The sequence below is a fragment of the Saccopteryx leptura genome, chromosome 3 (assembly GCF_036850995.1).
Source record: "Saccopteryx leptura isolate mSacLep1 chromosome 3, mSacLep1_pri_phased_curated, whole genome shotgun sequence".
NCBI classification, from domain to species: Eukaryota; Metazoa; Chordata; class Mammalia; order Chiroptera; family Emballonuridae; genus Saccopteryx; species Saccopteryx leptura.
In genome coordinates, this window is record NC_089505.1 from 228,083,873 (window position 1) to 228,097,250 (window position 13,378).

The 13,378-nt window shown below is 45.6% G+C and overlaps 1 protein-coding gene across 1 annotated transcript in view; it reads right to left on the bottom strand.

Moving 5' to 3' along the window:
• The window catches only part of TGOLN2 (trans-golgi network protein 2), an 11,343-nt gene extending 6,033 nt beyond the window's left edge, over positions 1-5,310 (bottom strand). The window contains exons 1-3 of the mRNA XM_066377801.1: positions 5,200-5,310; positions 3,506-4,977; positions 811-894 (exon numbers count right to left, since the gene is read on the bottom strand). Coding sequence (XP_066233898.1) covers positions 811-894; positions 3,506-4,977; positions 5,200-5,245 — 1,602 coding nt within the window. The 5' untranslated portion in view covers positions 5,246-5,310. The remainder of the gene's footprint in view (positions 1-810; positions 895-3,505; positions 4,978-5,199) is intronic.
• Between the last annotated feature and the right edge of the window lie 8,068 nt (positions 5,311-13,378).

A 13,378-nucleotide genomic window follows, 5' to 3' on the forward strand; every position in this document is an offset into this window, starting at 1 on the left:
CCCATACCTAGTGAACCAGATTTTGTTTTCTGTCACAATGCCTATGAGAATTTGCGATGTGCTGGTGCAGTACAAAAGCACAGGATGGGCCCTGGCCGGTTGGCTCAGCGGTAGAGCGTCGGCCTAGCGTGCGGAGGACCCGGGTTCGATTCCCGGCCAGGGCACACAGGAGAAGCGCCCATTTGCTTCTCCACCCCTCCGCCGCGCTTTCCTCTCTGTCTCTCTCTTCCCCTCCCGTAGCCAAGGCTCCATTGGAGCAGAGATGGCCCGGGTGCTGGGGATGGCTCTGTGGCCTCTGCCCCAGGCGCTGGAGTGGCTCTGGTCGCAACATGGCGACGCCCAGGATGGGCAGAGCATCGCCCCCTGGTGGGCAGAGCTTCGCCCCATGGTGGGCGTACCGGGTGGATCCCGGCCGGGCGCATGCAGGAGTCTGTCTGACTGTCTCTCCCTGTTTCCAGCTTCAGAAAAATGGAAAAAAAAAAAAAAAAAAAAAAAAAAAAAGCACAGGGTGGGAGCCTAGGGAGTTGCCATCAGGTCTTGTTTTGCCACAAACTTAAGGTAGAAATTTAAGGGGGAAAAATCATGATTTCTGAGCCCGTTTCCTCATTTGTCATGGGAGGGAGCTGTTGTAAAGTACTCAGAGGTCTTTTCAGCTCATATGTACTATAGATGAGTACATATGCTATGTCTACTTTGTGGTCTGAAAGGGCAGGGGTGATGGCAGGAGCAACTCTAGAGCCAGCTGCTGCTTCCATGCCAAATGCAAGCCCACTGCTGGGCCCAGCACAGGCCTGGGCCTGCCTTCCTTACCTTCTGGTCCAAACGCTGGTAGTCACTGGCCTTTGGCCGCCGAGTAAGTTTGGATTTTTTTCCTTCCAGGACAAAAGCAATAATCTGGAGAATGGAAAAAGAAAATGATCACCAGTCCATAAAGACATTTTTCAGTCTCTGAAATCAGAGATAACCACCTGGTACTACATTTGTTAATAACCCTGATGTTAAAAAGAGCAGTACACACCCATGAAAAGGCCTATATATATTATAACAGTTTTAAGGAGGACAGGGGTTAGTTCCATTAGAATCCAATACTGCTATATAGAAAATGACAGAGCGCCCTGGCCAGTTGGCTCAGCGATAAAGCATCAGCCTGGCATGTGGATGTCCCGGGTTCAATTCCCAGCCAGGGCACACAGGAGAAGCGGCCATCTGCTTCTCCACCCCTCCTCCCCCCTCCCTTCTTTCCCTCTCTTTTCTCCTCCCACAGTCATAGCTTGATTGGTTTGAGTGCATCAGCCCTGGGTACAGATGATGGCTCCATGTTCTTGCCTCAGGTGCTGAAATAGCTTGGTTGCTGAGCAATGGAGCAGCTGCCCCAGATGGGCAGAGCATCCCCCTGTAAGGGCCTTGCTTGGTGGATCCTGGTTGGGGTGCATGCAGGAGCCTGTCTCTCTGCCTCTCCACCTCTCACTTAAAAAAAAAAAAAGAAGACAAGAAAAGAAAATGACAGAGGGAGGAAGGCTGTTCTGGGCTCTAGCTTATGGGAGTCTGCTGATTTAAGAGGACTCAGTCAGGCCCTAGCCAGGTAGCTCAGTTGGTTAGAGTGTCATCCCAATATGCCAAAGTTGCAGGTTCAATCCCCAGTCAGAGCACACTCGGGAAGCAACCAATGAAAGCAAGACTGAGTAGAACAACAAACGAATGCTTTCCTCCCCCCACCTGTCTTTTTCTCTCTAAAAATCAATCAATAAATTAAAAAGGGGGGGGGGGTCCTGGCCAGATAGCTCAGTTGGTTGGAATGTAGTCCCATAACGTGGAGGTTGCCAGTTCAATTACCCAGTCAAGGCACATACAGGAGCAGCTCGATGTTCCTGTTTCTCTCTCTCTCTGGCCCCCTCTCAAAAAAGTGCCTCGAGAGATTTTTTTTTTTTTTTTCATTTTTCTGAAGCTGGAAACAGGGAGAGACAGTCAGACAGACTCCTGCATGCGCCCGACCGGGATCCACCCGGCACGCCCACCAGGGGGCGACGCTCTGCCCACCAGGGGGCGATGCTCTGCCCATCCTGGGCGTCGCCATATTGCGACCAGAGCCATTCTAGCGCCTGGGGCAGAGGCCACAGAGCCATCCCCAGCGCCCGGGCCATCTTTGCTCCAATGGAGCCTCGGCTGCGGGAGGGGAAGAGAGAGACAGAGAGGAAAGCGCGGCGGAGGGGTGGAGAAGCAAATGGGCGCTTCTCCTGTGTGCCCTGGCCGGGAATCAAACCCGGGTCCTCCGCACGCTAGGCCGACGCTCTACCGCTGAGCCAACCGGCCAGGGCTCGAGAGATTTTTTTTAAAACCCCATAAACAATTATTTTTTTCTGCAAATGCTATCTTTAACCCCATGCTCTGCCTCATCTTTACCCTACCACTCTCCTTTCATACCTAAGGTTGCTCACCAGGATGCTGGATGTAGAATAAGGAACACATATGTAGTTTTAACTCAATGTCTTCCCTCATTCCTTATAGACATAGGCCTATCTATGGCCATCATGAATTGAACTCTCCATTTTTGACCAGGCTACAGAAACCACTCAATTCTTAGGGCTCAATAAGAAATGTAATCATTTTGTCACTGGAGAGATTGTTAAATGACACAGGTATTACTTCACACCAAACCGTGCCAAAGAAGTAAAAGATGAGTATATCCATGCAATTTCTGGTCTTTCTGCTAATCAGAAATTCAACTGACTGCAGAAGACCGTCCCTGGGCTCTCCCCTGTTGATATCAAAGACAATGTATTCTTTCTCCCACTGCAGGTGGAAGAGGAATATTTAGCAAAGGAAGATAGAAATGACTGTCTTGAGTGGAAACAGGAAGACAAGTGCTCTATTTACAAACTGTCAGGTACTCAGGTCCTAAGTTCAACATTACAGGAGACCCCAATTCAGGTCAGGTAGTAATAATGTCCTAACCTGGCACCTCTAATGCAGTAACAGAGGACACTCAGAGGAAACAGACACAAAAACAAATGACTTACAAAGTAAGAGTACAGCCTGACCAGGCGGTGGCACAGTGGATAGAGCGTTGGACTGGGATGCGGAAGACCCAGGTTCGAGACCCCGAGGTCGCCAGCTTGAGCGCAGACTCATCTGGTTTGAGCAAAGCTCACCAGCTTGAGCCCAATGTCGCTGGCTGGAGCAAGGGGTTACTCTGTCTGCTGAAGGCCCGCAGTCAAGGCACATATGAGAAAGCAACCAATGAACAACTAATGTGTCACAACGAAAAACTGATTGATGCTTCTCATCATTTGTTCCTGTCTGTCTGTCCCTATCTATCCCTCTCTCTGACTCTCTGTCTCTGTAAAAAAAAAAAGAGTAGAGACCTAGCAGAATCTGAAAGAAACCTGAACTTTGTCTTAAAATCCCCAGTGCTAACAGGCAGGTAAGTGATGAATACTGGCCCACACACCAAGCTTTCAGGGCAGAGGCTATCCCATTCCTCTTCTTATGGTAACTGTTGACTTACCTTCCGCTTGTTGTGATAGGCAATATAGAGGAAAGCAACAAGAATGGCTGCAGTCACCAGATATGCAAAGAAGTGGCTGCTCTCTGCACTGGCACTTTCAAGACTGTCCTTATAAAGGCCATCCTTCTTCCTACTCATGGAATCCAAATATGTCTCTTCATGGTTCTCTCTAGAGTCGGGGCCAGGCACTTCTTTCTCTTCCTTGGGTGGAGAACCCTCCTCAGGTTCTGTATCACCTTCCTCAGCATCCTTGGGCTCCACATCTTCAGCAGGCTCTAGAGACTTACTTTCTCCCTCCTGCTGGGGAGAACTGGAGTCAGGGTTAGGTAATACTGTCTCCTTAGATTCAGTTCCGGAAGCATGCAGAGAAGTGTCTCCTTTGTCAGCTGGGGCACTTAAGTCAGGCTTGGTGAGCCCCTCTTTATTAGAGGGGGTGTTAGAGACAGGCTTGTTGGAGCCATCTTTCTCGGGTGGGCGCTCTGGATCCGACTGGCCAGGACCGTCTTTCTCGGGTGGGCTCTCTGGATCCGACTGGCCGGGACTGTCTTTCTCGGGAGGGCGCACCGGACCCGACTTGCCAGGGCTGTCTTTCTGGGGTGGGTGCTCTGGACCTGACTTGCCAGGACCGTCTTTTCCGGGTGGGCGCTCCGGACCCAACTTGCCAGGACCGTCATTCTCGGCCGGGCGCTCCGGACCCGACTTGCCAGGACCGTCTTTCTCGGGCGGGCGCTCCGGACCCGACTTGCCAGGACCGTCTTTCTCGGGCGGGCGCTCCGGACCCGACTTGCCAGGACCGTCTTTCTCGGGCGGGCGCTCCGGACCCGACTGGCCAGGACCGTCTTTCTCGGGCGGGCGCTCCGGACCCGACTGGCCAGGACCGTCTTTCTCGGGCGGGCGCTCCGGACCCGACTGGCCAGGACCGTCTTTCTCGGGCGGGCGCTCCGGACCCGACTGGCCAGGACCGTCTTTCTCGGGCGGGCGCTCCGGACCCGACTGGCCAGGACCGTCTTTATCGCGCGGGCGCTCCGGACTCGACTGGCCAGGACCCTCTTTCTCGGGCGGGCGCTCCGGACCCGACTTGCCAAGATCCTCTTTCTCCAGTGGGCGCTCCGGACCCGACTTGCCAGGACCGTCTTTCTCGGGCGGGTGCTCCGGACTCGACTTGTCAGGACCGTCTTTCTCGGGCAGACGCTCCGAATCCGACTGGCCAGGACCGTCTTTCTCGGGCGGGCGCTCCGGACCCGACTGGCTAGGGCTGTCTTCCTCCGGCGGGCGCTCCGAGCCCGACTTGCCAGGACTGTCATTCTTGCGCGAGCTCTCCGGTTCCAACTTGCTCGAGTCGGGTCCGGGGAGCGGGATCAACTTAGAACCGTCTTTCGTGGGCTGCTTTTCCGAAGCGGGTACATCCTTCTTAGACAGGTGGCTCAAGACAGTCTTTCCTTTCTCCCGACTGGGAAGCACTTTATCGGCAACTAACGGAAGAGAATGAGAGAAACTAGTTGGCCTTGAAGAGAGGCAGGCTGGGAAAAAGGAATCCTCAGAGCTAAAAGAGACTGGGGCAAACAGTGGTGGTGGGTGTAACGGCAAGGGTAGGGTGGGCAGGGAAGAAGCAAGCTCAGATGGCAACCGGCCACGGTGAGGATGATGGGCATAGGGGGCAAGAGTAGGATTTTGACAGCTCGAGGGAATCTTACCCGTCACTGCGATGCTCACTAGGACAAACGCAACAAGGACCCTCATCCTGCAGACTGCGCTTCCGCTCTCTATTGCTCTCGCGAGATCGCTCACGGATTTTTGTACTTGTAGCCCCGCCCCTTCCTGCGTGCGTCTCCTGCAGCTCCGCCCGGAGGAGAGGAGGGGTTTAGGGAAAAGCGGGGGAAGTGCTTAGTTCCACCGCTTCCTTCCTTTTGTGGAGGTGTTTCTCAGCGAGGCCTTATGGTTCTTTGTGGAAGGCCTGTCCACCTTTTCCTAATTTCTTTGCTCCATAGCACCCGCAACAGACTACCATTTCCCGTTTCCTTCTTTCTCTTCGTACTTCCGAGGTTGTACAGGCCGAGCAACAGCCGCCTGGCCCGTGAACGGGAGTGACGTCGCAGGGGCCCGGCTTCTCTTCGCCCCATCCTCTGCTCGCCTATTTAACTTCGGCCTTTCTCGCGGTTCTTTCCGCTCAGCACACAGTCGTGCTGCGCTTAAGTCTCTCCCATCGAAGCAGAACCCATTCTGTCACCTTTGTAGCGGAGCGTTCGCCTCGCGGCTCCCCTCGCTCCCAGCTCGAGGAACCTGTGCCCTCAAAGTCGCCGAAGGTCTTTCTGGAGGAGCACATCCTTTTTCTGATCATAAAAGCTATTTATAGTCACTGTAGAACAAAATCTTTGCCCCATTCTTCTGAGAGAATCCCTCTTAATGTTTTATTGTGTTTCTCTCTTGCAACCATTTAACAGTTTTGATTAGGTAATATATCCTAATGATTCAAAAATCAAAACAGGATTAAAAAAAGTATACATTAGAAAGTTCTTTTTTTTTTTTTTTTTTTGCAGAAAATCCGTTTTATTGATTGATTGATTGATTACAAATGTCGCAGTTGAAATGTTATCTTTAATAGGGAGGAGTGTGCACTGTAGTGTCTGGTTTCACTGGTACAATCTCCCAACATGGTTTGGGCATTGTTGTTGACTTCATAGCGTACCAACCTGGCTCTTTGGTCCTCCAAAGATCCTTTGATCTGTCTAATATTCCTTAAGAAATGGTATTAAATTTTTTTCTGCTTAAACTAGCAAGACTGCGGTTGTTTTGTTTTGGGTTTTCATTTTGTTTTGGTTTAGTTTTTTGGTAAACTAAGACCCCAATTGATACAGTGACTAAATTAGTTTGCTGGGGTTGCCAAAACAAAATAATACTGAAATTTATTTGCTCACAGTATGGAAACTAGAATGATGAGATGAGGGTGTCAGCAGGGATGGTATCTTCTGGGACTTCTCTCCTTGGCCTGTAGATGGCTGTTTCCCTGCCCTCAATGTTTTCAGACAGTCTTCCCTCTGTCACTGTGTCCAGATTTTCTCTTATAAGGGCACACCCCAATGACTTAATTACCTCTTTAAGGACCTTATCTCCAAATACAGTCACATTCTGAGGTACTAGGGGTAGGTCTGCAATTCATAAAGTTGAGGGGTAGGGGCATACAAGTCAGCCCATAATAGTGACTACTATTGTGTTGGTGATCAGAGCGAGGACCAAGAGTTGAAGAGAAGAAATGTACCATTACTACTAACAAAGCAGTTAATATACACACTCTATAAATGAAATTTATATACTGTAATATTTTTATATGAAAGGTAAATTGCCTGACCTGTGGTGGCACAGTGGGTAAGGTGTTGACCTGGAACGCTGAGATCGCCCGATTGATATCCTGGGCTTACATAGGAGAAGCAACTGCAAGTTGATGCTTCCTTCTCTGCCTTCCCCCATGCCTTTCTCTCTCTCTCTCTCTCTCTCTCTCTCTCTCTCTATCTCTCCTTTCTCTAAAATCAATAAATAAAATCTTTAAAAAAAAGATAAGTTGAGTACTAGAATTTATCAAGAATATAGTACAGATGTAAAAGGAAAATGAAACAATTGTTAGATGAGTTTATCAGTGCAAACACCAGATCCAGATAACAAAAATAACAAAATTTGATCAAAATTATTTGGATAATTGATTAAACTTTTTTTTTTTAATTTTACTTATTCATTTTAGAGAGGAGAGAGAAAGGGAGAGACAGAGAGACAGAGAGGGAGAGAGAAAGAGAGAAGGTGGGGAGGAGCTGGAAGCATCAACTCCCATATGTGCCTTGGCCAGGCAAGCCCAGGGTTTCGAACCAGCGACCTCAGCATTTCCAGGTCAATGCTTTATCCACTGTGCCACCACAGGTCAGGCTGATTAAACTTTTTATCTAATATTATATGTCCAACCTAAGTTCTGTACTTAATTTAGAAGGAAGTATATATATTACATGGGTTAAGAGCACAGACACTGGAGCTGTCTCTTGGTCAAGACTAATCAGTTTTGCCACTTACCAGCACTGTAGCCTTTTTGTACCTCAATTTTCTTAACTTAAAATGGGGGTGACTAACAGTGAATATAAGAAGTCAAATATAACAGGAAAAGCATTTAGAATATCTAACACTCACTAAACACTCAACAAAGGGTAGCTTTTATTATCTAAAAAATCCTTTAAAAATTGTAAATGTTTAGTACATGATATTTAAAAAATTTCCCACCTAATATACTTCCATGACCAATTGCACTATTTTCCTACAATTTCAAAGAGTCAACCTTTCTCTCATGGTTTTTATTCACTGTGAAGGGTCGTGTACATTTACCATTTTCTCTTTCTACTGTCTATCCTCACTCATTGCTGTTCCCACATGTACATATACCTACACAGGGGTCCTGGGTTACGACAGTCTCAACATACGACATTTCAAGTTTATGATGCTCACTTCCATAAAAACTTAAAAAACCTGAGATGTGAGTGTTTCAGCTTATACTGTTAGCGTCGTGCTTATGGACTATGTGGGCAAACTAGTTTGGTTGCACGGCAGAATAATAAACAGTAATGCGGTATATGAGTGAGGGAGTTGGCCCTTCCAGTGTACAAGCCAACCACAGGAATAAAGGTAAGGAATTTCTTTTTACACTCATTTTTTGTCATTATTTTCTGTTACTATAGTACAGTGTACACTACAGTATATTTATGTCTTTTTCCTTTTTCTGTGGCTTAGTTGTGTTTTTATGTTCTAGATTATGATTTTACAACTGTGTAAGGATAGGTAAATGACTTAGGATAGGGTGTGTTTTGACTTACACCAAAATTTGGGTTACATCACTGTTGTAGGAATGGAACTGTGCTGTAACCTGAGGACCCCCTGTCCTATTAGTAGGCTCCTCTTTTTCAAAAAAAAAAAAAATTATTGATTGATTGATTTTAGAGAGAGAGGAGGGGGGAGAAAGAGAGGAGGAGAGAGAGAAACATAGATGTTTTGTTCCACCCATTTATGCATTCATTGGTTGACTCCTCCATGCGCCCTGGCTGGAGAGTGAACCCACAACCTGGGTGTATCTGCATGATGCTTAACCAACTGAGCCCACAAACCGAGGCCATAGCCTCCTCCTTTGTTAGTGAGTTCTTGTTCCCTACACCTCCACAGGGTACCACTTACATTAGTTTATTGTATTTCCATTTAATGTGTGTGTGTGTGTTTTCTTTTTAAAAAAAAAAGTTTATTAATTTTAATTTATTGTGTTAACATGGATTCAAGTGTCCCACTCAATATAACACCCCTGTAACCCCCATCATTCCCCCTTTGTCCCCCCTCCTAACTCCCTGCCCCCTTTCCCTCTGGGATTTGCTGTCCTGTTCTCTGTTTCTATGTGTTATATATATATAATTTCACTAATCCCTTCTTCTTCTCTGATCCCATCCCCCCCTCCCCCTTCCCTCTGACTGCTGTCCCCCTGCTTCCTGTGACCCTGCCTCTGCCTCTATTATGTTTTCTTTTTTTTTTTTTTTAACTTTTTTTTTAAATTTTATTTATTTATTTATTCATTTTAGAAAGGGGAGAGAGAGAGAAGAGAGAGAGAAGGGGGGAGGAGCAGGAAGCATCAACTCCCATATGTGCCTTGACCAGGCAAGCCCAGGGTTTCGAACCGGCGACCTCAGCATTTCCAGGTCGACGCTTTATCCACTGCGCCACCACAGGTCAGGCCTATGTTTTCTTTTTTTTAAAAAACAAACACAGCCTGACCGGGTGGTGACGCAGTGGATGGAGCGTTGGACTGGGATGCGGAAGACCCAGGTTCGAGACCCCGAGGTTGCCAACTTGAGCGAGGGCTCATCTGGTTTGAGCAAAAAGCTCACCAGCTTGAGCCCAAGGTTGCTAGCTTGAGCAAGGGGTTACTCGGTCTGCTGAAGGCCCACGGTCAAGGCATGTATGAGAAAGCAATCAATGAACAATTAAGGTGTTGCAATGTGCACGGAAAAACTAATGATTGATGCTTCTCATCTCTCCGTTCCTGTCTGTCTATCCCTCTCTCTGACTCTCTCTCTGTCTCTGTAAAAAAAAACACAAAAAACAAACAAAAACACAAATGTACTTATTTTCTCCTCCTTAAGTATACTTTATTAGTCTTTTTTCTATGCATATTCATTTTCTTCCAAATTATAATCATTGGGTAAATAATTCTGTATTCCACTGTTTAAAATTATTTATGTTTATATATATTATTTGTTGTCTGAAATGATTTTGTGAACATTGGCCAGGATAGGTACTTTGTAGGCAGTGATTTTAAAAATGATAGGCCCTAACTTAATGGAACATGAAATCCAGTGGGACTCACAAATATTAATCAAATATTTACACAAATGTGTGTGTGTTCAAAGAAATAAAGTATAGAAACAGTGAACTGTGTTAAAAAAGAACCTTTGAACTAAAGATCAGAGTGTATTTGCTGGGTGAGGCTGAAGGGAGGAGGAGGAGGAGGAGGAAGAGGAGGAAGAGGAGGAGGGGGAGGGGGAGGGGGAGGGGGAGGGGGAGAAGGAGGAGGAGGAGGAGGAGGGAGAGGGGGAGGGGGAGGGGGAGGGGGAGGAGGAGGAGGGGGAGGGGGAGGGGGAGGGGGAGGAGGAGGAGCTTTCCTGGATGAGTGTACAGGATGTGCAAAGATTTGGAATGCTGAGGTTGCTGGTTCAAATCCCTGGGCTTGCCTTGTCAAGGCACATACAGGAAGCAACTACGATGAGTTGATGCTACCCTCTTTTTCTTTCTTCCTTTCTCTAAAAAAAAAAAAAATGCCCATACCTCATTACTGAGGAGAGAATAATGATCTGGAAGAAGTGAGAAATCTTTTACCAAATTATTTCAGATCTGTGACTCCCCTTTGGCGAAAGGAAGTGAATTGGTAAATGAATCTGTATCTTAAAGAAAATTCTCTCAAAGTCCCATAGATATTCGTTTTTGTTTCCCATAAATATCTGACAAACATTAAAGGACTTTCTCTAACAGAAGTATATGTATACATATACATATATACACACACACACACAAAAACCAATTGTACAGTATTTATATACATTTGTAATGGAAAACATATTTTTAAAGATTTTATTTATTGCCTGACCTGTGGTTCTGCTGTAGATAAAGCATCAACCCGGAATGCTGAGGTTTGCTGGTTTGAAACCCTGGGCTTGCCAAGTCAAGGTATATCTGGGAGTTGATTCTTCCTACTCCTTTCCCCCTCCCCTCACTAAAATAAATTAAAAAAAAAAAGATTTTATTTATTGATTTTACAGAGAGGGGGCATAGAACGAGAAGTATCAACTCATAGTTGCTTCACTTTAGTTGTTTATTTATTTATTTAATTTTTTTTACTGACTCACTTTAGTTGTTTATTGATTGCTTGTTGTATGCCTTGACTGGTCAAGACCAGGGTTTTGAAATAGCAGTCTCAGCATTCCAGGTTGATGCTCTAACCACTGTGCAACCATGGACCAAGCACAATGGGCAATCTAAAACTGAAATTTTAAAGAAATCATTATAATTACAATAGCATAAAAAAGAATAAAATTCTAGAAATAAATTTTTCAAAAGAAATGCAAAACTGATTTTCTGAAAATTATAAAACATTGAAAGAAAGTCAGGAAGATCTAAATAAATAGATGAAAAAGACATCCTGTATTCATATATTGGAAGACTTAATTTTGTTAAGATGGCTATGCTCCCCAAATTGATCTACTAACACAATCCCTGTTAAATTCCCAGCTACCTTCTTTGCAGAAATTGACAAGCTGGTCCTAAAATTCATATAAAAATGCAAGAGACTCAGACTAGCCAAAACAGGCTTGAAAAAGAATAAAGTAAGAGGAGGCACACTTCCAAATTTTAAAACTACAAAGCTACAGTAATTAGGACAGTGTGGTACTGGCATAAAGATGTATGGAAGAGTCCTGGACAGATAGCTTGGTTGGCTGGAGTGTCCTGAAACACGAAAGTTGAGAGTTCAATTGCTGGTCAGGGCATGTACAGAAACAGAGAGATGTTTCTGTCTGTCTGTCTGTCTCACTTCCTCTCTAAAATCAATATAATAATAATAATAATAATAATAATGACATATGGATGAACAGAATAGTACTGAGAGTCCAGAAATAAACCTCTACATTTTATGATCAGTTGATTTTTGACAAGAGTACAAAATAGTTCAATGTAGGAAAGAATAGTTTTTTTCAATAAATGGTGCTGGAAACACCATTGGCTAATAGACAGATGAATAGATGCTTAATGTCACAAATATCAGGTAAATGCAAATCAAAATCACAATGAGATACCACTTCACACCTAGTAGGATGGCTATAATAATAATAAATTAAAAAAAAGAAAATAATGTGTTGATGAGAATGTAGAAAATTTGGTACCTATGCACAGTGATGGTTGGAATAAAAATATTGCCTAACCTGTTGTAGCATAGTGGATAAAATGTCGACCTGGAATGCTAAGGTCACTGGTTCGAAACCCCAGGCTTGCCTGGTCAAGGAACATATGGGAGTTGATGCTTCCTGCTCCTCCCCCTTCTATCTCTCTCTCTCTCTCTAAAAAAAAAAAAGGAATAGGCCCTGGCCGGTTGGCTCAGTGGTAGAGCGTTGGCCTGGCGTGCGGGGGACCCGGGTTCGATTTCCGGCCAGGGCACATAGGAGAAGCGCCCATTTGCTTCTCCACCCCCCCCTCCTTCCTCTCTGTCTCTCTCTTCCCCTCCCACAGCCAAGGCTCCATTGGAGCAAAGATGGCCCGGGCACTGAGGATGGCTCCTTGGCCTCTGCCCCAGGCACTAGAGTGGCTCTGGTCGCGGCAGAGCGACGCCCCGGAGGGGCAGAGCATCGCCCCTTGGTGGGCAGAGCGTTGCCCCTGGTGGGCGTGCCAGGTGGATCCCGGTCAGGCGCATGCGGGAGTCTGTCTGACTGTCTCTCCCCGTTTCCAGCTTCAGAAAAAAAAAAGTAAAAAAAAAAGATTAAAAAAAAAAAAGAATAGAAAATATTGCAGCTGCTATGGAAAAAGTTTGGCAATTCTTCAAATATTTAAACCATTTACTACATATGACCCAGCAATTCTACTCGTAGGTATATGTATTTACCCCAAAGAATTGAAAACAATGACTGAAACATTATATTGTATGTGCATGTTCATGGCAGCATTATTCACAATAGACAAAAGGTAGAAACAACCCATGTATTCATCCATAGATAAATGAAAACACAAAATGTGCACACACATACACACACAAAATAGAATACTATTCAGCTTTAAAAAGGAATGAATAAAAAATAAAAATAAAATAAAATAAAAAGGAATGAAATTTGCCTTGGCTGATTAGCTCAGTTGGTAAAGCCCGAAACAAGATTGTGGGCTCGATCCCTAGTGAGGGGACACACGGGAAGCAACCAATGAATGCAGGGTTGAGTGGAACAAGAAATGAATGCTTCCCTTTCCCCTCCCCTCTCTCTCCCTTCCTCTCTCTGACTCTAAAAATCAATCAATAAAAAACCCTGACTGGATAGCTTGGTTGGTTGGAGCATTGTCCTGGTGCAGAGGTTGCTTGCGGGTTTGATTCCCAGTCAAGGCACATGCAGACGCAGCTTGATGTTCCTGTCTTTCTCTCAGAAAAAAAAAAAAGAAAGAAAAAAAAGGAATAAAAATCTGATATACACTACAATATAGATGAACCATTGTTAATCCTAATCTGGAGGGACCCAAAACATTGAAGACACGAACAAGGTCCGTCAATTACACACCAAAGCTTTATTGTCTAGCTTGGCCAAGCGGCGGGAACTCCAACAGGAATCTGAGGGA